The 14,887-nt window shown below is 41.1% G+C and overlaps 1 protein-coding gene across 1 annotated transcript in view; it reads left to right on the top strand.

The window, feature by feature from the left end:
* ctnnbl1 (catenin, beta like 1) overlaps positions 1–14,887 on the top strand; it is a 73,266-nt gene that overhangs the window by 44,995 nt on the left and 13,384 nt on the right. Inside the window, exons 13-15 of the mRNA XM_036591987.1 lie at positions 923–1,003; positions 11,436–11,573; positions 12,457–12,529. Coding sequence (XP_036447880.1) covers positions 923–1,003; positions 11,436–11,573; positions 12,457–12,529 — 292 coding nt within the window. The remainder of the gene's footprint in view (positions 1–922; positions 1,004–11,435; positions 11,574–12,456; positions 12,530–14,887) is intronic.

Genomic DNA, 14,887 nt, shown 5'->3' with positions numbered 1-14,887 from the left:
CCTCACTTTAGAAATATGATGAATTCTTGATATTAATTTTATTAGAACTTCTCAGTGCTGGCTTTCTCAGTCATTTTAGAATCTTCTCCAGCTCTGTTCATCACTCTGGACACAGCTAACATTTCTTAATTTTTATTTACAACTTCTACTAAATATTTGAAACCTGTGATGTTGAACAGGACGAGCAATTAGAATCATTTTGGCTGCAACCAGATTGGTTTTAAATAGTTGAAAACAGCGATTCCCGACATCTGAACAGCAGTTCTTAACTCTTGAACGCTTATGTAAATATGTTCATGGTTGTGACTTCACTGTATGGATTAAAATGTATGTTCTGAAATGCTAACAATGTTTATGTCATACATTAGGTTATTTTATATTTAGGGAAAAACAAAAAAGTCTATTTTATATCTGCATTATATGGGATGTTTAGTAATTGTAAAGACTCTTTAGACTTAAAGCTCCTAGATATAAAAATGGAAAACTATTGAAGCTTCTGCTTCCAAAAATCTGCTGCTGTTGTTCATAAGATGTGCCACGTTTGTGGGAGGAAAATGTTTCAATCAGCACAGTTTCCTGTGTGATCAGTAGAAATGCAGCGTTTGCAAATGTAAACGCTGCCATCTTCATAGAGTTTTGAACCTGGATTGAGCGCGGACCGTACAGGACTTCCCAAAAAAAGCCATTTCAAAAGAACGGCAGGGATCCAGGCACACACGCTGGCTGAATGGAGCTCAAGGTGCCTGCAGCCGAGCCTGGTGTGAGAATAATCAGCTAAGTTTAAAATTGGGCCAGATACTCCCGAGGGTCTGAGCTTGAGTGGTTTTATTTGTGTGTGTGTGTGTGTGTGTGTGTGTGTGTGTGTGTGTGCGCGCATGCCTGGTTTCGTAAAATGCGTGTGTGTGTGTCCCTCTCTCTGCAGGTGGACCGACTGATGGAGCTGCATTTTAAGTACCTGGAAGCCGTTCAGCTCGCTGACAGGAGGATTGAAGGAGAGAAGCACGTAAGAACACGCACACATACGCTTATTTATACACACACACACACACACACACACACACGTTTGGCTCTCCGAGCGAGCCCTTCCTCTCACCTTGCTGGGCTGGAGGTCAGATCAGAGTGATGGGAGTGACACAGATGTGGAGATGACAGAAGCTCACGTCACCCCACTCAGCACCAGAGCATGACTTTGACATTTCTCGCTGCCTGTCTCCATTCACCTCTCACTGTACATCTTTAAGCACTATTGGAGGTGGATCAGCTTTACCAGAGGAGGTGATGTGATGTCCTTTCTGTGAGATTTGGCTAGTCGATCAGTACTGGATGAAGAACCTTTGTAAATTCTTACAGTTATACTGTATTGAAAGGTCATAGCCCAGATGTTCATGTCAGCATTGCACCACAGGACACATTCAATGACAATAACAACACGCAGCATGGCTGTGTCTATAAGTGGGTTTTGTCATTTCATTGATGGACTGAAACAGGAGTAATATTACTGAAGGAGCTCCAGGTTCAGCCAATTACCGAGGACTGTTCACTTCAGAATTATTATTGTCAGAACTGCAAAACAAACCTACACACTGCAGATTCACACTGGATTAAAATCACTCCACTATTATTACTATCAAACAATAAAATTTACACACTGCAGATTCATACTGGATTGTAATCACAGATCTCATCAGTAATCTCTTAAATTGTAGAACCCCCACAGATAAAACTAATCCAGCTCAAGGTGATGGACGATCACATTTAGCCCCAGTCTTGGCACTTCGTATCTGTGTGTGTGAAAGGATCTGTCTGCTTTGTGAAATCTCTGGCACACTGTGTGTCTAAGGTTTTAAGCGTCCTCAGTGTTTTCTGAGCTGAGTGTAGGTGTGCTTGTAGGACCGGCACTAAAGCATGAATGCCCTGTGGCACCACAGGAGGCGGACTGCCCACTATTGGCCTAGATGCTGAGCAGAAATGTAGGTGTAAGGTGAGGGAATTGTTACAGCAGAAGCGAGACTGGCATCACCTGCCATCCACTGAAATGTCTATCATCTACGAAACATCACTTACGTGTTTAAAAAGTTTGGCAAAAAATCCAGTCTAACCCCAGGTGTAGTTGATGGGCCAAAAATGGTCAAAAGTGCGGACAAAATTCAGGCTTCAGGATGGCTGAATGGATGGCTGGCTCATGAAACGTAGCCTTACATTCCTCAGCAAATAAACAGAAATTATGCATTTTTTTTGGATTCTGCATGTTTGTCCTATTTTTGTTCTCTGTAGAGGATGTAAACTTATTTCAAATGTCTTTTGACATATATTAGAGGTCTGTGCGGGACTGTCCTGTCCCTGCCCGGTCCTGCAAGATTTGATCATGTTTCCGCCTGCAAACAAAATGTTTTGTCCCGCTCCCGCCACAAAGTTACACAAAGCCGAACTGACATCCAATAACTAACTCAGTCTATTCACAAATACATTATCCTCTGCTGAAATAACACCGTAGTCATGGTCAGCAGCTCACTGTGAAGTAATTTCACCATTTATATACATTGTATATACAGTTGGTGTTTTGCTCGGCAGCTGTGGCTGTCGGACTGAAGGCTCCCGTCTCTGTAAGCTATGAGAATGTTCGTGTTGTCCACGTGATTGGTTGCTTCGCAACTCTTTAGAATGACTTAATATATTTTAATTGTTTTACTGGTATCATTTTATATTGTTTATATACATTATTTAGTGATGGTTCTGCTTTATTTAGGCTTTTCGTTCATTAGCGGTATTTCTGTTCATGTGTGCTTCGTCCCGCTCCCGCCTACAGTGGGCTGATTTCCCACCCGCCCCGGCACCCAACACTGAAAATTTGCCCCTCGCCGCAAGATATTGTCGCAGGTCCCGTGGGAATCCGTGAGAGTGCAGACCTCTACTGCATATTACTGTAAACACAGCAGCGCTTGTGGCTCTGAAGGGCCTGTGACCTGACCTGAAATAAAATCTTACAGCTGTTTTATTGTTGCCAAACTTCTCCTTTTAAGGCCTCTAAGTCGGAGGTCGGCGGCTCAGACTTCACCCCGCAGTGGTTCTGCTGAGCCCGCTGTGTCGTCTAACAGTGTATAAGTACAAATTCTGCAGAAAGCCCGTTTAGCTCTGTCGGCCTGTCTTGCCCTGCATGACCGAATGGGTGGACGGGTCACTCCCCCTGAGGCATTATGGGATGAGAAGTGCCATCGAATTATTCCACGCGGTTGGGTAATTTATTGCTATGGTGACGCGTGTTCAGGCCGGATTGTTAGATAATCAGGTGGATTGTGTTCTCGTCTGTGTTCCTCTTCGCTCTTATTGCTGCTGACAGGTTCTGCTGCAGAGCCATTACAGTTCTGTCTCCATCTACTGCAGCCCGATTACATTAGACTGAGCCTTTATACAGCACACACTACGCTATTCTCTCTCTCTCCTATATTTCTCTCTCTCTCTTTCTCTCTCAGCTCTCTCTCTCTCTCTCTCTCAGCTCTCTCTCTCTCTCTCTCTCTCTCCTTTCTTTCTGTCTTTCTCTCCTCCACTCACCTCCTTCTCTCGCACACTTATGCTCTCACCGTCTCATGCCTCTCTCTCTCTCTCCTATATTTCTCTATCTCTCTCTCTCTCTTTTCTTTCTCTTTCTTTCCTCCACTCACCCCCTTCTCTCGCACACTCACGCTCTCACTGTCTCATGCTCTCTCTATCTCTCTCTTGCTCTTTTTCTCACTGTCTTTCTCTTTTTCTCTTATTCTCTCTCCCTGTCTCTCTCGCTCTTTCTTGCACACTTTGTCTCTGTCTCACTCTTCCTTGTGCTGTCTCTCTCTCTCTCTCTCTCTCTCTCTCTCTCTCTCTCTCTCTCTCTCTCTCTCTCCCTTGTGCTCGCTCTCTCTCTCTCTCTCTCTCTCTCTCTCTCTCTCTCTCTCTTTCTTTGTTTCTTTATCATTCATGTCTGTTTTGTCTCCTTCTAATCTAAGCAGTGAAAGCGATACAGTTTGTGTTCAAGTGTAGTGGTCATATGATCCTGATTGCAGAGCTAAAGCCCTCTTGGAAGGTCGTGTTGAGTGGAAGTGGATCCGTATCTGATTGTGTTTTTTATGAACTGGTGTGTGTTGCGTTTGTAGATGTTTGTGAGACTAAAACAAAGCAGGAAGGATTCTCCTAACAGCTCGTGTGTGTGTGTGTGTGTGTGTGTGTGTGTGTACTGCAGAGCTGTGTGCTGAGGGATTGATGAAGCGGCGAGATCAGGGCTTATAGAACCTCCTGCTCATCCAGTGATGTGAATGTGTGTTCACCAGGCTTAACATGGTCCTGTTCTTGTTCCATCCTCTGAATGCGCTGTTTGCTCTGAAGTCGACTCTGTTTTTATTTTTAAATTTTTTTTTTTTCGATTATTAAAACTGTCTCTGTGCTTCAGGATCGTCTCAGGCCAACCACTAAGCAAAGTTGCTGTGAGTGCTATAAAAATCCATCACCTGCTGCAGGGATGGTGTTTCAGCAAGCCAGGAGTTTATCACCGCCACTTGTTCCTTTCAGGTTGTCCCTTTTCCTTTACAGGCTGATGGCAGTCACAAATTCTCCTCTATCCTGTTTCCTTCCATTTACCACACTCCTAACACAATGCCCTCTGCAGCAGCACGTAGGCTATAGGACAGATGAATGGAAGAAGCGCTGACTTTGTAAAAATAAACATGAACCTTTTACTTTTTTCAAGAGACGTTAGGAATTTGCAACAGTGAGACTGAATGTCTGCAGCAGATGTAACTATCAAATCATTCTTAAATTTTCATTTTGTAATTTTACATAGTCATTATATAAGATTGATTTATAATTATCTGTCAAGAAATAAGTTTTTATCTGTATACATATTTTTTTCTTTAACCAAAAAACATATTTTCCCACCTCAGTAACCATTCAATTTTCTCAGATAACAACTATCAACCCCCTCTTTGCGACTTTATTCGGAGTCCAGCGTGCTTTACACCACTCCAGCCGACACTTGGCATTGCACATAGTGATCTTAGCCTTGTGGGCAGCTGCTCAGCCATGGATACACATTTCATTAAACTCCTGACGCACAGTTGTGCTGATGTTGCTTTCAGAGGCAGTTTAGAGCTAGTGAACGCAACGGAGGATAAAAAATATTAACATGCTTGGCGCTCCAGCACTCGCTGGACCAGGTGTATGAGTTTGCATGGTCTACCACGTTGTGGCTGAGCTGTTGTTGTTCTTAGATGCTTTTCACAATAATAGCACTTACAGTTGTCTAGGGCAGATCTAGCATGGCAGAAAGGTCCCAAACTGACTAGCATCAAAGGTAGCATCCTATGACAACACCATGTTTGAAGTCCCTGAGCTCTTCAGTAAGACCCATTGTATTGCCAGTGTTTGCCTATGAAGATTGCATGGCTTTATAGTCACTGTCAGGCAAAACCTTGAATCTCCAGAAAGGAAAAAACCTTAACTTTGAATGGGAGTTAAGGAGTTTTTTCCAAGTACTTGTTATTGGCCTGTTTATCATGAAGTGTTAATACAAGGTATATACAATGCTGGTATTTTCAAATTATGTCCAAACATGAAAACAATACGTTAGATTTTAGCACAGTGTGTGGCTGAAACACTTGAGTTCAAGTAGGAGGAGTGTCCACATTCTTTTGGCCATATAGTGTAACTTCAGTGGCTGTTTAGTGTCCGTATAGACTTGTTTAAATACCCATATTCCTAAAAGCAAATTTTTGTCCCTTATACTATATTGAATCGAATGCTGCAGACTTAAATGGCACTCTTTAGTTTTTAAAACTCTGCTTCCTTCCAGTCCTGTGCTTTTGTCCTATACTGTGCACCACAAGTGAAACTGCCTGACTTTTTTTTCTTTTCTTATGCTTTTATATTTGGATGCTGTTAGTGTATAAGAAAAGTGCTGACAGCAGGAGTGTGGTTAATTTTAGTCTTCGGGAGACGGAGAGCAGTGCAGATTTCACAACATTTCCCCTCTGTCATATTAAACACCTGCAATTCTCCAACACAAAGTGACTAAAAATCGCTCCCCGTTTCCCCCCCAGGCCCTGCCTGGCGTAATTGACTCACCAAGTCCCTGTTCTACTGCTTTCCTTTTCTTTCTCCATCTCTCTCCTGTAATGAGTGTGTGTTCACTCCCTAAAGGTTCGTATAAGCTTTATGCAACTATTTTGATCCCCTGTAGCCCATTAGAAGCCAGAGCAAAGAGCAGGCCTTGATCGAAAAGAGCAGGAACGCAACAACACAACGTGCCTCGAGGTCTCCTGAGAAGGAAATAAAGATTTTCACAATGATTGTTTTCCCCATTCTCTCTCAGATTTCTGAGCTGAAGAAGTACCGGTGTGATAAGACCTGATGGTCCACAATCATCTTGTGTCTCTGAAGTAGATGGCTGAGCCTACACAGAGTGATTTTTTTTCAGCCATTTTCCCCCTCATACAAGGAGAACACAAGGCAGCCACCTCCACTAAACTGCATGGTTCGATTTTTAAAGTGGGAAAAGCCATATTCACACAATTTTACCCTAAATACAGTCAGTCAGGCAGGGTTTGGTCTTCTTTAGTTTTGCACTGGAGCTACGAGGCTATTGTAGCTAACAAATAATGGATGCTTATTCTCCGCCAACCATGTGTGCCTTAGTCATTACACCGTTGCCACAAACTGTGTTGATTGGTTAAATAGACTTGCTTGTGTGGTTTCAAACATTGTATGATATACTGTTATCCTTAAAAATGGACAAAAGAAAGAAGACAACTCAGCGGCTACTGTCGTGTTTTTGGTTACTTAAGTAAGGTGTCTGAGAGCGTTGATCCAAAATCAGTGATCCTCATCTTTCCGTGTTATAAAAATGTGTAAGACAAAAGCCGTTTGTAGTGGTAGTAGAAGTTATTGCAATACTAATTATAATAATGACAATAATAAAGAGCTGATGTTTATGTAGCACCTTTCTTGCATAGAAATGCAGCTCAAAGTGCATGTTAAAAAACAAAGCAACTGAACTACATGGACAAACAGACGAAAGTAAAAATTGTGAAAACATTTGAAAAAGGACTAATAATGATAACAATTTCTTTTAAAAAAAAATGTACAAAAATAATTTTACATGGTGTTGCTTTTAATCTTTTTTTAAAAATATTTTTTAAAAAGTAGCGTTACTGAGTCAGGAGGAAAAAACAGGCTAAAATATGGTAAATATTTTTAAGTCTAATATTTTAAAAACCGATACTATTTAAGAGGCGTCGGGAAGGGAGTTTTTTTAGGCCACGTCGCACAACTTAACGTGTTAGTCATGCGCACCGAATCAAAAAAAGGTGGATGTTTAGGTTTCAAATGCAAAATCAGCATTATACTGATGAACGTATGATGATGATAGTAGATCACTCATTAAAAAAAAGGCTTTAATAAAAGTATATGTACATCAGAAGCTCGATCCCCCGAGATGCCACATATATCCGTGTCAAAACACAGGCAATATGACAATATTTTGACGTTATCGGGGTAGTTATTGTGATAATTTGCTTTTCTGAGCATGTTTTTAATGTTGTTGGTAAAATGAACTGCATGTTTCATTACAAAGAGAGCGTAATTAGTCCTGTTTAACTGGATTTACTGCAGTGCAGTGTGTGGAGAGTTTTTGATGAATGTTTTTCATATCATATCATGATGCGTATTATATACAGTGTTTTTGCCATATTGCCCACGATAAATATCCCAAATCCTGTTTCAGGTTGACTTAAAAACTAGTAATTTTAGTAAACGGTTTAGTCTGTAATAGCAGACGTCTGCAGTCCTATTGTGCCTGGAATGTTCTAAATCTCCAGGTTGTCCTCAGTTCTGCATAGGTTTCGCCTCGTCCCTGTACAGAGGCGTGCGCAGCTGGCAGTCGGGCCCGTGTTGCAGCGAGGCTGTGTTTGGAGGCGGGGTTTATTGGAAGAAGTGGTTTAGAGGAGAGGAGCAGCCAGGCTCGGCAGGGCCGCAGCAGCCCGTGACGGACGCTCCTGCTGTCTCTCTGCTGCTCCCAGACGCTTCCCTTTGTGTTCTCCTGCCTGCGTGCAGCTTGTTTCCCACGCCATGCTCCAGCACCTCTCCCTCGCTCACACATACAGACGCTGTATTTCCGCCTGAAAAGGCTGCCGTTCCCAGGAGGGAGGGCCATGTCACTCGCAGCAATTACGGTGCGCAAAAAATGCCAACTGTCGTGTTCCCTTCAGGGTAGCGCTGCAGGTGCTGAAGAAACGCTCGCAGCACCAGCAACAGGGAGCAGTTTTAGGTGGGACCTAAGACGGTCACCCTTGAGCCCGTACTTCTGATTGTATCCACGTATGAGTGTGATTTACCCCCGTCTCTTTTGTCATTTAGATTTAGTTTTCATTTTAGACAGTGTTATATGCAGGGTTGCCAGGTTTGGGGTTTTCACACGTTTGTGAGTAAGAAGAAAATGGAGAGGGCAAAAATAGATTGAACCTGAACGATCAAAATGAACGACACTAACATAGGCTGCATGGAAAGTAAAGGGAAGAGAACATTTCGGAAACTACGCAGTTGTTGCAGTGATTCAGGTGAGAATCCTTTTATTGCCGCCGTGTTGACTAACTGGAGTTCAATTAGAGAACGAGTCATTCATTTCTTGCAGTTGTTATTGCTTTCCTATTTATAGCTTGGCCTGTCACAGTCATACAATTTTAGCTGCTGATTAATTGCCATATAAATTGCGATTAACAACTTATTTTCTGTTCATTTTATGCAGCTGTTAAAATACAAGCCTAAAGTTTTCAAATTGGCCAAATTAGCTGTCGTACTATTTAACTCTTTGTACTTAACAGCTTCCAACTTGCCCAGCTTGATATTGTCGTGTGATGGGTGAGATCTAACTAGTGAGTTGGAATTGACCATGACTACATCCATCCACCCATCCATCCACCCACCCACCCACATGCACATTTGGCAGGCTTACAGTTATTGTTACAGAGGTAGGCTAATGTAGCATTAGGGGTCTTGCTTTGCTTGCCTGGGTGGGGAATCGAACCCCGATCCGTGGGCAGATGTGTTAACCACTAGGCTATAGCAACCACATGAGTTATTGTGATTAGCTTATATAATTGCAATCAGCTCAAATAGTTATGATACAGTATGATGTAGGTGCAGTAATTGTGACATTCACTTGTCACAGAAACCATAAGTTGAAATCTTCAAACTGTATTGTTGTTGTATTTTGTCAGCAACATGTTTTGGGCTATTCCAGGAAGTTTAGTGCAAGTTTTGTGAAGTGCACAGATTAGACTGGAAGTCTTGCCAAGACCTGTCAGCCTTGACCTTCATCTACAGGGGCGACGACCTCGACTTCAGTGACTGACCGTGCCCTTATTGACCATCACGGGTGGTGTAGGTTGAGCGTACACCATTAAGCTGTACTTGGAATACTGCAGTGAACGCTTGCTATTATTTTTCACTTCCTTTATTTATATGTTGCCCTCAGTCCAAACGCTGTGGGTGTGTTCGTTGTTCTTTATGGGACTCTATCCACCACTATGTGGTAGGAAGTTGCATGCAGGTGTGCCAGTGTGGTCTGTTAGCTCCTGTGTTGAGCAACAGCTTGTGACCAGTGAGGAGATGTTAGTTGCTGTCGGCTGAGCTAAATGATGGCGTGTCTTTACGCCTCCAGCAGCTTTGTTTTGGCGTGACAGTACCTCCACAAGCTTTCTAATGGTGATGAATTCCTATTTAGAGAGTATTGACAAGGCTGAGATATTGACTTATGGACTTGGTGTTTAAGATTGATGCGTATAGCTGTATGTGTCCCTCCACACCATTTAAGTCCCAAACTGATGATCAGTAGGCAGATTGAACCTGAAGGCTGCAGTAACTCGGCTGCATTTAAAATTAACTAGAGTTTTTTTTTCCCCTCTCTTTTCCCCCTTTTTCTGCTCTCTTTCCGCAGTATATTGTCCTCTGAATCTAGTTAAAGGGTTTTTCACACACATATGGAGCCACAAAATATAGAAAAATAAAACATTCATTTGCAATTAACTAATAATTTAATCTCAAAGAGCAGAACATTTTATAAAGAAAGCAGTATGTAGATGTAACGTCCTTTCTACGATGTTGGAACATTCCAGATTGGTGATGGTAATAGAGGGGAGAATCAGAGGGCAAAGCAGTGCACCAAGTTTTTATTATTGTGATCGTGACATTCATTCACTTGATTGTGTTCAGAAGGTCTTGCATGTTGACCTGTGTTATTACATTTATATTTAAAATGTATTTATTTTATACAGTGCAAAAGTCAAAGATCACCCTTTATTTATAGAATTTTCAGTTAAAACAGTACAGATTATTCATGTTTTAGCGTCAGTATTTATCGTGTCAGCTCTTTACCTTTCTTATGGCTTTCAGTCTTTTCAGATTTCCTTTCAGGTTTTCAAAGAAATCTGATGTTTTTCCACACATCCAAAGTTCAGAAGTCGTTTTAGCATTTTCTGCGTCTCACGATCCAAATAATCCCAGACACATTCGGTGATTTTGTTTGAGGTCTGGACTCTGGGGTGGCCAGTCCATTGTTCCGAGAACACCAGCAGCTTCTTAGTTAGATTTGCAGATTTTGTTCTTTGTTTATGTCCTTTTCTCAGTAAGGGCTTCTTGACAGCTGCACATCCTTTCAGACCCACAGCACTGAGGTGTCGTCTCACAGTGGAAGGATGGACAGAAACACCTGTGGATGTTTTCAGATCTGAAGCAGCTTGATTTTCTCCTCTCTCTCAAAGATGAAAGCTTTAAGTGCTGTTTATCTGATGGGGCAGTGTTGGTGTCTATCAGGTCTTGCACAGTTGTTAGGAGTCTCATTTTCTCTGTGTTCTTGATTTTTGAATGTTTTGAAAAACTCCTTTGTTCACTTATCTTTTTTTGACTTTCCCCCTCGTAATGTTCCTAATCTCCGCAGAAATGAGAAACCTGTTCTTATTAGCTGTTTTGGCTAAATGAAAATTGGGCTCTGACTTTTGAACAGTACTGCAAATGGTTGTTTGGGGACATTTATGAACCAGTGCTTGTGTTTTAGTGGTTGAGAAATGTTGACCATGAGGGCATTTTTGCCTTTGCCCCTTATTTCTGACACTGATATCAAATGTTAGTTGTTACTGTGATATCAACGACACTGATATTGCAGAAAACTCAATATTCAAATGAGCCTCAAATAAGTTGCTTGTATTGTTTGCTGACCAAATCTCAGACATTTCACAGTAGTTTTGAAAGTCTTTCACGGAATCCAACAAAATAATCAAAATAATGCAGACCAGTCTGTAACCATAATACGTGAGGGCTTCACCTGTGTTTTTAGTATAGGTGACTATTACAAGTATCACAGTCACTCTTTCATTTTTCTAACCAGTGTGTGTGTATGTGTGTGTGATGGTGTTTTCCAGGAGATGGTACGAAGAGGCGAGATTCTGGACGACTCGATGGAGGATGAGTTTTACCTGCGGCGTTTAGATGCTGGACTCTTCGTCTTACAGCTCATCTGCTACATCATGGTGGAGATCAGCAGTGCTGGAATCTCACAGGTACACCTGCTCTTTCACGCACTGCAACTGACTCCCAGACTGACTATAGATGATTATAGTTCATGAGAAAGGATGTCTGAATGCAGTAGCAGTGTGCAGGACATTGAGTGTTCTGCTTATACAGTCAAAGGTTTGGGCACCCCGGCCAAATTATGGTTGTTGGTTTGCTAAATGGAAATAAGGACAGAATTTTATGGCATATTTGTTTTATTTCTTTTTTTTCCCAATTTGTTAAATAGTAATTTTCCACTAAAATTTACAGAAAAAGATAAATTTATTTTTTCTCTATAGACAATGTGTTATTTTCACTTAGAAAATCAACAAAACATCACTAATTTGACCAGTTGTGTTAAAACATTTGCATACCAGTGTAAATAAAGATGGGTGTGGTTATTAGAAGATACAAAAATCCAACCTTATTATTCATTTACTTAGTCAAGCATTCAAATATGCCTTGGGTAGTCTGGAATTAGGTCAAGCAAAATGGCCACATCTAAGCTGACAGGTATGTGAAAATTTCGAACAAAAACATGAACAAAGACACACAGTGTCATTGATGTGAAGTACCACCCTTAAGAAGCACCAAAAGCTACGTGAGCGCTAATAGTGACCCCTTGTGGATAATCTCACTCTGCTATATGTGAGTGACTGGGATGGATGCATGGATGGGTGTCAGGTCCATGAGTTTATTTCCATCTAATTATTTGCACAGAGCAAGTGTTGTGTGGATGATACGGATTAAAATGTCCATCCATATGTATAACATGGCCTTGGTATATTTTGTACCAGGATTTCTTTCACAGACTGTTTAAATACACTGTGTGCTTTTGGTGTGTGTGTGTGTGTGTGTGTGTGTGTGTGTGTGTGTGTGTTACCCTCACAGCTGCAGCAGAGAGTGCATCAGATCCTGAACCTGAGAGGCGGTTCAGTGAAGGCCGTGCGCCACATCATGAGAGGTGAGCTGGGACTTTCTCTCTTCACTGCTGCTCGGCTGCTTCTGCACTGTCACAGTGTTGTCTTCCTCCACCTGTTCGTATTTTTAAAAGGCTTTCATTCCACAGTATCTGGCACTTTAGTTAGCCCGTGTCTTTTTTACTGAATCCCTATGATGGGATCATCATGTCCTAGTTGAAGAAAACCTTTATTGGCTGGTGTGTCAATATAATGTCGACCACAATGTGCTGATCTCATATGGGGATGTGCAAAAAGAAATGACATGCAGAGAATCATACTGGAAATATAGCTGAGTGAAATCGTTAGGTATTCATGCTGGATGAGTAATGGAGCCTCTTCAGATGAGCTAATGAACTAACACCACAGCTCACTGGTAAAACACTGGATGCTGATAAGAACTCGTCATCTTCCACTAGAGGTCATTTCTATGCCAATGTTATTTGTCAGAAAAATATCTTTTCGTTCTTTCTTAACCTCATCTAGATTAGCTAGCTTAGTCTGTGATCAGAGACAGCCGTGCTATCACTGCCTTCTCACAGTGTCATGCATATTTTTATACTCACAAAGAATTCGTATTTTATATGATCTTCTATCCCAGTGCATAAAATCATATAGCCATCACATTGTGTTATCATGCTCATTGGTAACCATTAGCTACTCATAATAAATCATGCTAGTATTTTCGTTCCAGCCGTTCCTTTAAAACTGGATATACATAATTAATGTCATTTTGGAGGAGGTCTGGATTTGGATATGCGTATGTATTCCAACTAATTTTGATATTGAAGTATCAGTTAATGAGTAGTTATTCCGTCTCTCACTTTTTAAGAAAATGGTTTGGCAAAAAGACACCCCACATGTAGCCAGTCAGCCAAGACATGTTTGGTGTCCACATTTTGCTTCTTTTTAGTTCAGCGCTGGAGCTCCAAGTCTAACGTTGCTAACAAACACTAGTTAAAACATCTACAAGTTAAAACACCTACAGTTTTTCCATAAATACTTCCCCAAAACCTCTCTTAACTCTCTTAAACTGCATCCAGCTCTTCATTAAAGTCACACAGACTTGTCGATGTTGTTCAGGACACAATATGGCTTACTGTGAATTCTAAAAATGCTGAACATTTGCTGAACGCGGTCAGCCATTTTAGGAAGCATACGGCAGGCAGTCATCTAAAGTGACCGCCCCCAGGCATTCAGCTACACAGTTCAGTTTAGTTCATTTTTATAGTTCATAGTGTGTCCTAAACATCTGCATAACTGTAATAAAAACCTGGATACAGTTTGAGTGGATTGAGAATTTTTTTGGGAATGCATTTATGGAAAAGTTTTGTGTGCCTGTCAACTTCTAGTGTTTGTTTCCTACATTACCCTCGTAGCTGCAGTACTAAACTAAAGAAGTCCAAAATTTGGACAACAATCATATCTTACCTGATCGACTGTATCTGGTATAAGTGGAAAATTGTTTAAAAGTAGTTTTTTTTGCCAAATCATTTCTTTAAGTATTGACACTTAAAAGAAGCAAGTTTGGTTAGTTAAACGAGGCTAATGCTTTCTTTTATTTCTTGCTTTTGGCACTGTATTGTGTCTTTCACTGGGACAAAGTATTGTGGGACACAATGAGCCTCGCATACATTTCTTTTCTCTCATCCGTCCATCTGTCTCAGAGATGATCATTTCTTGGTTTCTGACAGTTACATAGCATTTTAGATTGCCCCAACTATTTAAATAATATTACTTAAATGATTTTTTAGGCAACATAATTTTGATAATATAGCCAACACTTTTTATGTTTATGTATGTATTACGCCAATGACGTCATGCTAATTGATGGCTACTAGTTTCCATTCATTATGAGTCATGGTAACATGTTTAGTTGACCCATTCCTCTAATAATGTGGACATACGTAATTAATGGAATTTTTGTGTTTCTGTTGATGTTTAGTTTAAATATGTCGAAATTCTGCCAGCTGAACAGCAGATTATAGGATAGTTCCTGTTTCTTGGCCTACTCTGCATTCATGAGCAACTTAAAAAAAAAAATCTAAGCTCGAGCTGCACCATAATTTGTAATGATTTTCTCACAACAACAGATGCTACAGCAGATCTGCTTTGAAGAAACGTTATGAATATCATCCTTGATTCATCCAGTCAAGCCATTATACTAGATTTGAAAAACGTTGGCAGCAAATGTTGCGCTCGGCACCTGTTGCATCTGTGTTGCACCTCGTTGCCCGAGTCTAAAAAATTGCATTGCCGTTGTACGGAGAGAGATGCTGTTTTCTCTTTTGCCGTCGGTTATGCTGCAGTATGAATGGGTGCAAATAGCCCTTCGCTGTCTGGGTGCCTTCTGTGCATAATCA

The sequence above is a fragment of the Colossoma macropomum genome, unplaced genomic scaffold (genome assembly GCF_904425465.1).
Source record: "Colossoma macropomum unplaced genomic scaffold, Colossoma_macropomum, whole genome shotgun sequence".
Lineage (NCBI taxonomy): Eukaryota > Metazoa > Chordata > Actinopteri > Characiformes > Serrasalmidae > Colossoma > Colossoma macropomum.
The sequence above is the reverse complement of the archived record's forward strand: the minus strand, read 5'-3'. Positions and strand labels throughout refer to the sequence as shown.